Source organism: Trematomus bernacchii, unplaced genomic scaffold (genome assembly GCF_902827165.1).
Source record: "Trematomus bernacchii unplaced genomic scaffold, fTreBer1.1, whole genome shotgun sequence".
In the NCBI taxonomy this organism is placed as follows: domain Eukaryota; kingdom Metazoa; phylum Chordata; class Actinopteri; order Perciformes; family Nototheniidae; genus Trematomus; species Trematomus bernacchii.
Genome location: NW_022987674.1, coordinates 145,001 through 153,236, shown reverse-complemented (window position 1 = coordinate 153,236; position 8,236 = coordinate 145,001). Strand labels below are relative to the sequence as shown.

The window sequence follows — 8,236 nt, the reverse complement described above, 5'->3', positions numbered from 1 at the left end:
GGTTAATAATGAGGTATAGTTTCTGATGGTTAATAATGAGGTATAGTTTCTGATGGTTAATGAGGTATAGTTTCTGATGGTTAATAATGAGGTATAGTTTCTGATGGTTAATGAGGTATAGTTTCTGATGGTTAATAATGAGGTATAGTTTCTGATGGTTAATAATGAGGTATAGTTTCTGATGGTTAATAATGAGGTATAGTTTCTGATGGTTAATGAGGTATAGTTTCTGATGGTTAATAATGAGGTATAGTTTCTGATGGTTAATAATGAGGTAGTTTCTGATGGTTAATGAGGTAACGTTTCTGATGGTTAATGAGGTATAGTTTCTGGTGGTTAATATTGAGGTAGAGTTTCTGATGTTTGATAATGAGGTAAAGTGTCTGATGGTTAATGAGGTATAGTTTCTGATGTTTGATAATGAGGTAAAGTGTCTGATGGTTAATGAGGTAGAGTTTCTGATGGTTAATATTGAGGTAGAGTTTCTGATGTTTGATAATGAGGTAAAGTGTCTGATGGTTAATGAGGTAGAGTTTCTGATGGTTAATAATGAGGTATAGTTTCTGATGTTTGATAATGAGGTAAAGTGTCTGATGGTTAATGAGGTATAGTTTCTGATGGTTAATAATGAGGTAACGTTTCTGATGGTTAATATTGAGGTATAGTTTATGATGTTTGATAATGAGGTAAAGTGTCTGATGGTTAATGAGGTAGAGTTTCTGATGGTTAATATTGAGGTAGAGTTTCTGATTGTTAATGAGGTAAAGTTTCTGATGGTACTTAATTATTGTAATTTTGTGTAACATTCACTCACTGCAGGAACATTTCCACATCAACAAAGACACAAACAGGAAGTTTTACCAAAACAAATTAATTTTATTTTATAAAAACAAAATCATCACAGACAGTTTTAACGTGTGCACATGTTCACAGGGATGTGTGTATCAGTGTGTGAGTCTGTGTGTGTGTTTATGTGGGTTTGGTGAGCAGCTGGCTGGTGAACTCGTAAAGATCTTTGTTGACTTTCTTCAGAGTTTGAACTTCCTCCTCCAGCTCGGAGACTCGAACCTTCGTGTTCTCCCCGTCTCCGTACACCGACTGAAACATCAAAATAAATATTTAATAATAAATAATCAGGGATTATAAAAAAAGTGCTGATTAATGTTAATAAAGTGAGCAGGCATTCTTCGGGCTCTCTGTGACATTTATATTTTTGTCTCTGACATTTAGTTTTTTTTTTCCACATGATCACATGATCACATGATCGCCTGAAGCCCCGCCCCTTCTTACCTTGTCCGTCACAGCGTTCATCAACAAGTTCAGCATATCAGCTTTCTGCATGTACGTCAGCTCCTCTTCCTGTCAACATTTCAAAATAAAAGAAGTCAGTCTTTCAGCTTTCTGCAGGTACGTCTGCTCCCCTTATTGATAACATTTCAAAATAAGAGTTCAGTCTATAAGGTTTTTGCAGGTAGGTCTCCTCCCGGTAAATATTTCATAATAAAAGAGTTCAGTCTAACATTCCTGTAAACATTTCAAAATAAATGTCAGCTTTTGCGCATTTAAGTCTGCTCCTCTTCCTGTCAACATTTCAAAATAAAATAAGTCAGTCTTTCAGCCTTCTGCAGGTACGTCTGCTCCCCTTAGTGTAAACATTTCAAAATAAGAGTTCAGTCTATAATGGTCCTGCAGGTAGGTCTCTTCCTGTGAACATTTCAAAATAAAAGCTTTCTGCAGGTACGTTTTCCCCTCCTTCTTGGAAACATTTCAAAATAAAAGCTTTCTGCAGGTACGTTTTCCCCTCCTTCTTGGAAACATTTCAAAATAAAAGAGGTTCAGTCTCAAACTTTCTGCAGATAGGTCTCTTCCTGTAAACCTTTCAGAATAAGAGTCCACCCTCACCTGTGTGTAGAGCGCGGGGCGGACACACACCTCTGAGGCCCCGCCCCCTTCAGAGGCCTGCAGGTGTCGGCTGAACCTCGGCAGAGGGACGGCCGGACGACTGTCGGGGAGGAACATGTTCGCTGGAGCCGCCATGATGACAGCGTTCGTCACCGGACCTGAACACAGACAGGAAGTGATGTCAGAGAACTGCAGATACTAGAATTCATAAGACTGACCAATGAGGAGCTAGTTGACAGTGACAGCCGCAGAATGAAAGTTTTCTGATTGGATGTTTCTGAATGGACACTAAATGTTCTCTTTAACGAACCAATTAGCAGCCGGCTGACCATGAAATCACAAAAATGAAAGCTTCTGATTGGATGTTTTCATCTGGACACTAAATACCTTTAAAAGGGAACGATAAGCAGCCACCTGACATGAATGAAAGCTTCCGATTGGATGATTGAGAGAAAAGTAAATTTCTTTAAAGGAACGATAAGCAGCCACCTGACATGTGAAACAGCAGAATGAAAGCTTTTGATTGGATGATTCTGAGTGAAAAGTACATTTCTCAGAAGAAGCAGCCCCCAAACTGTGCCATCAGCTAAATGAGAGCTTCTGATTGAAGGGTTCTGAATGGACACTAAATGTTCTCTTTAACGAACCAATTAGCAGCCGGCTGACCGTGAAATCACCAAAATGAAAGCTTCCGATTGGATGTTTTCATATGGACACTAAATACCTTTAAAAGGAACAATAAGCAGCCACCTGACATGAATGAAAGCTTCTGATTGGATGATTGAGTGAAAAGTACATTTCTTTAAAAGGAACGATAAGCAGCCACCTGACATGAGAAACCAGCAGAATGAAAGCTTCCGATTGGATGATTACGAGTGAAAAGTAAATTTCTTTAATGGCCCAAGAAGCAGCCCTCCGCCCCCCCAACTGTGACATCAGCTAAATGAGAGCTTCTGATTGGAGGGTTCTGAATGGACACTAAATCTTCTTGTTAAAGAGCCAGTAAGGAGCCACCTGACACGTGACATCAGTAGAGTGAAAGCTGCTGATTGGATGTTTCCCTCTGGACAGAAACTATCTTTCACTGACCAATAAGCAGCCGGCTGACCGTGACATCAGTATATTGGGAGCTTGTGATTGGATGTTTCTGTCTGGACCAATAAGCAGCCTGCTGACCGTGACATCAGTATATTGGGAGCTTGTGATTGGATGTTTCTGTCTGGACCAATAAGCAGCCGGCTGACTGTGACATCTGTATATTGGGAGCTTGTGATTGGATGTTTCTGTCTGGACCAATAAGCAGCCGGCTGACCGTGACATCCGTATATTGGGAGCTTCTGATTGGATGTTTTTGATTGAATAGTACATTTTTCTTGAATGGCCTAATTAGCAGCCACCTGAAGCGTGACACCAGCACAATAAAAGCTTCTGATTGGACGTTTCTGTCTGGACAGAAACTATCTTTCACGGACCAATGAGCAGCCGGCTGACCGTGACATCAGCAGTGCGCCTGAAGGCAGCACGAACATCAAAGTGAGGACATTTCTTCAATTTGAGAGCTGAAATAAGCGAGAGCTGCAGCAGATCCTCTCTCAGGCTGACCTGATTATTACTCATCATTTATTAATGTCAGGGAGCCGCTCTCCAATCACTGCTGCTGGTGCTCTACACATTTATTTATTTATTCACTTATTGATATATGCCATGAACTGTCTGAGAAACGATTCTTCACTCGTGTCTTTAAACCGTTCATCACACTCAACAATGTGCTTCTTCTTCAGAGGGAGCGTTTGATTTAAGAAGCTCCAGTAATCTCCACATTTATGTAACTGAGGACAGACAGCAGTCAGGTCGGTTTAAAATGTTGAAAGTAAAACGTGCCTGCTTGTTGTTGTTGATTCATAGGGGCTGGTTGATGGAGGGAAAGCATTTAAAGCATTGCAGAAGAAGAAAGCTGGATATACTAACAGAGACGTGTGTGTCTCTTTCTGTATTTCACTTTCAGCTGACGGTCGAAGTGAACATGAAACTTTTATTACGACTGTGAAACTGAAGGAACATCAGAGTCTGAACTTTGGTTTGAAAATCTTCAGACTGCAACATAAAAACTGCAACATAAAAACTGCAACATAAAAACTGCAACATAAAAACTGCAACATAAAAACTGCAATATAAAAACTGACCTATACACACTGCTCTGTACACACTGCACTGCACACACTGTACACACTGCTCTGTACACACTGCACTGCACACACTGTACACACTGCACTGCACACACTGTACACACTGCACTGCACACACTCCACTGTACACACTGCACTGTACACACTGCTCTGTACACACACACATTGATTTCACCGCCACTCCAACTTCCTGTCTCGGGAATTCTGAATTAATTTCCTCAGATTAGCCGGAGCTTTAATCCAAGACCCTGAGCCAGAGTCACTGTGAGAGGTTTAAACCGTCGGATCCTGCAGGATATATTCGAGTGATGCATTCAGGTGCTGTGTTTAGGTGATGTCTTTTGTTGAGGTCATGTGTTCAGGTGTTATGGTCAGGTGATGTGATACGGTGTTGTGTTCAAGGGATATGTTTATTTGTTGTGTGCAGAAGAAATGTTCAGGTGATGTGTTGAGGTGCAGGTGTTATGATCAGAAAATGTGTTCAGGTTATATGTTGAGTTCATGTTCAGGTGATGTGTTCAGGTGTTCAGTTGAGGTGATGTGTTCAGGTGTTCAGTTGAGGTGATGTGTTCAGTTGGTGTGTTTAGATGTTGTGTTAATGTGGTGTTCAGGTAAATTATTCAGGTATTGTATTAATGGGTTGTCTTCAGGTGAGTTTTTCTGGTGTCACGTTCAGGTGCTCAGGTGTGTTCAGGTGCTCAGGTGTGTTCAGGTGCTCAGGTGTGTTTAGATGCCCGTGGGACGTGTTCAGGTGATGTGTTCAGGTGATGTGTTCAGGCGATGTGTTCAGGCGATGTGTTCAGGTGTTTCCTCTATAGTGTGATGTGTTCAGGTGCTGTGTTCAGGTACATCAGGTGTTTAATCTATACTGTGATCAGTGTTTCCGCCAGGGGGGGCGTCTTGCCGTCATTTGACTCGGAACGCCCTGAACTCGAGCCGAGGGCGTCAAAAGTTTTTAGCGCTTGAAATGACGAAAAGGAAAAAAGGACAAGGACATCTCTATGTTGGAGGGGCAAAGGAGCCTGGTGGGATTCTTTTCGGAGTATTGAAGATCGTTTCCCCGACATCGGCCTCTTTTCAGCTTTTCGTATCTTGGCCCCACGGTGCCTGCCACAGGACAACACGGAACGTACGCGATTTGGACGCGATGAGCGGTGGAGCACGCGCGTGAACTGCGAGCGCCGGAGCCTCGCAGCGGCGAAACTGAGGCTCCGTGGTAAAAAAGAGCCGGCTCTTCTTCTTAGTGAGCCAAATGATGACTAGTGCACCACTTAGACTTAAGCCCTGTATGCGTTGCGGTGTAACTTTTACGCCTAGTGTGGAGCAGGCGTGAATCGCAAAGACAGACTAGTATCCATAGTAACGTAAAACAGGCAAGAGGGAAAATAACGATGGCAGTGTGTCTTGTTTACAGGTTTTACAACTAAAGGGCATTCAGATGAGTCGTTTGTGATTGAACAAACCCACTGGACAAGCAGACAAGCCCTTTTTGAATTACTTGAGATCTCCCCTCAACTCCAGCATGGATCAGACAGAAAATTACTGTTGTGCGTGTATTGACGTGGACGCGCATCTTAAGGCGAGGCGCAGCTACGACCGTGACGAGGCAGGCGTGGTGCACTCTGTGTAAATTCAAATCACTAAGTCAGACGTAGCTAAGCATGACGTTAGAGTTAAGACCTACTTGTTCACGCCCAGCTGGTGCACTCCACTCAGGTGTTTCCTCTGCAGTGACTTGGCAGCTCCTCTCTCTGTGTGATTTATGTCTCCGTGTTGGACCACATTGAGACCATTAGTGTAATTCCTGCAGCTGCAGCCAAGTGGGGATCAATATTTATAATTGAGTGTTAGATAATCAGCCGGTCTTTATTACCACAACACAGGAAATACTCAGATTTTTTAAGTACAAACCTCTGCCTTCCAACACAGAGTGTGGTTTTATGCAGAATGGAAGTTTTGGAAAGTGATTTACAACATGTGGAGGAGGGAAAACCTTTTAAAAACCAACCTGGACTGTAAAACATTCACACTTTCATCAGATTAAAACGCGAGGAGATCCCAGGAGATCATTAAATTGTTTCCACGCGTCCCACTTGCAGTCCAAAATTATTAAGATCTATGTCTTTGTGATTTTCCTCCTCAAAAGAGAAGCTGCTTCTAATATCATTTCAGAGAACAGAGAAGACCAGGGGCCTCATTTATAACGCCGTGCGTAGGATTGACGTGAGAAGGTTGCTTACGTAGTACAAAGCACAAAAATAGGTACAGAAATGTTCCGACATTTTCCGATTCACAAAACCTTGCGTACCGGCGAGGGAAGTGCGTACGGCACTCCCTACGCCTGTTTCCCTTTATAAATCACAATCGACTCGTAACGCCCATATTTGCCTATACATAGTCAAAGAAACGCCCATTCATTCATTCATTGTGACTGACTGCATGAAGAAGATCGCAGGAAATGAGGACAGAACAGCTAAAAAAGACATCTCACACCGTGTCAGATTATGGTTATTGTGGGGAGGTGGAGATAAATCATATTGTTTGGTGGATGCAGTTTGAACCAGAGTAGCAGCATGGAGGTCGGATCGTCACCAAAATAAATAAATAAGTGGTCCGAAAAAAGTTAATGACAAAAAAAAAAAACATAGCCTTCCTCATGCAGTGTGTTTGTCCCGGGGACAGGAGACACCCCCCTTGATGAGAAACTGTAAGAAATGATCGGGGAATCCCTCCGGAGTGTAGTCATGACGACTGGATCTGAATTATTGTGTTGTATTTGGTGGTTTGTGTTCCAGCTGTCGATCAGCAACTATATATCCATAATCCACCAGTTAAAGGAAATACAATGTGTTGTGTTATATTAGCTGTTTACCACATATGGTGTTCTTAGTTTCCATACCTCCTGTGTTTTACGAGCGACTTATCAAGTCTTGGCAAACGGCATAAAACACGATTAAACGTGATAGTATATAAAACCACGCTCGTATCTACAACCTATAGAAAAGCAAAACGGCGCCAGTTTAGACGTAATTCTGTCCTCCTGCTTACCGCATCATTTATGAGAAAACATTTCATAACATTAACACAACATATTCGAGGTGGTTTTAAATAACATATCTGTATTTATTTATTTATTTCTCCAAGTTATGTTTTTGTGTGCACTGAGGAGTCTCAAACAGGCGTTTGTTTAATCATTTTAAGATTGGCTTTAATCAATGTTTGAAAATGAATTCTTCATATTTGATAAATGAGAGGTAACATTTTATTTATTTCCACATATTTCTCTCCATTCTTTCTTCTGCCAACGGTGTCGCAGTTTCTCGTCTCTCCCGTTGTTGTGCTTAGTGCGTACGCATGGGTTAGAGTTTGCGTGGAGGACCGCACATTTTCCCGTCAAGTTAGTATTTTATAAATCGCAAACATTGCGTAGAAACTGGCGTACGCCATTTTTTGAGCGTATATCCCTTTATAAATGAGGCCCCAGGACTTTATGAAAATTGCCCTGAGATAACCTCAAGCTTGTTTCTTGTTTTCTTTGTCGTCACCATCTTGGTTTCTCATAGACTTCTATTCAATCTGAGGTAATAAATCAAGAGAGAGAAGTATCTTATTTTCTCATAGACTTCTATATCATCTCATTTCTTTTGTACCCAGGAGCAGTCGCCTCCTCTGGGAGTCTCTGCTGACGTCAGATCTCTTTCACAGTGACGAGGTCTCACTCTGATGTTTCTTAATAACAGTCGTCAGCCTGAAGGAGAGGGAAACATGGAGCCCTGCATCTTCTCCACACATCTCACATTTATCTTTCATTTCTCAGTTTCCTGCTCATGAACTGCATCTGAACTCACACACACAGCCCAGAGTGAAGTTACACACTGACGGACACACTCTGATTTGTATGCATATCCCAATATGTATGCATTTCCCAGAGTGGAAAATAAGCCAATATTCTCAGCGACGCAGAGATTCATGAGCAATAATACAGAGAAACAAATAAACTCTGCACAGTGGAGGAAATGCATACTTTTCCATCCACTTGTGCACACACACTCCAATGTGAGTGTGTGTGCTTATATAGCAAATACTCACATTTGAAAGAAGATGTCTGGGACCAAGTTAAATTAAAGTCACATGATCCCTTCAGAGTA

At 41.9% G+C, this 8,236-nt stretch overlaps 1 protein-coding gene across 1 annotated transcript in view; it reads right to left on the bottom strand.

Moving 5' to 3' along the window:
- Positions 1 to 855: 855 nt before the first annotated feature.
- wdr18 (WD repeat domain 18) overlaps positions 856 to 8,236 on the bottom strand; it is a 30,397-nt gene continuing 23,016 nt past the window's right edge. The window contains exons 8-10 of the mRNA XM_034136207.1: positions 1,903 to 2,060; positions 1,291 to 1,359; positions 856 to 1,098 (exon numbers count right to left, since the gene is read on the bottom strand). Coding sequence (XP_033992098.1) covers positions 970 to 1,098; positions 1,291 to 1,359; positions 1,903 to 2,060 — 356 coding nt within the window. The 3' untranslated portion in view covers positions 856 to 969. The remainder of the gene's footprint in view (positions 1,099 to 1,290; positions 1,360 to 1,902; positions 2,061 to 8,236) is intronic.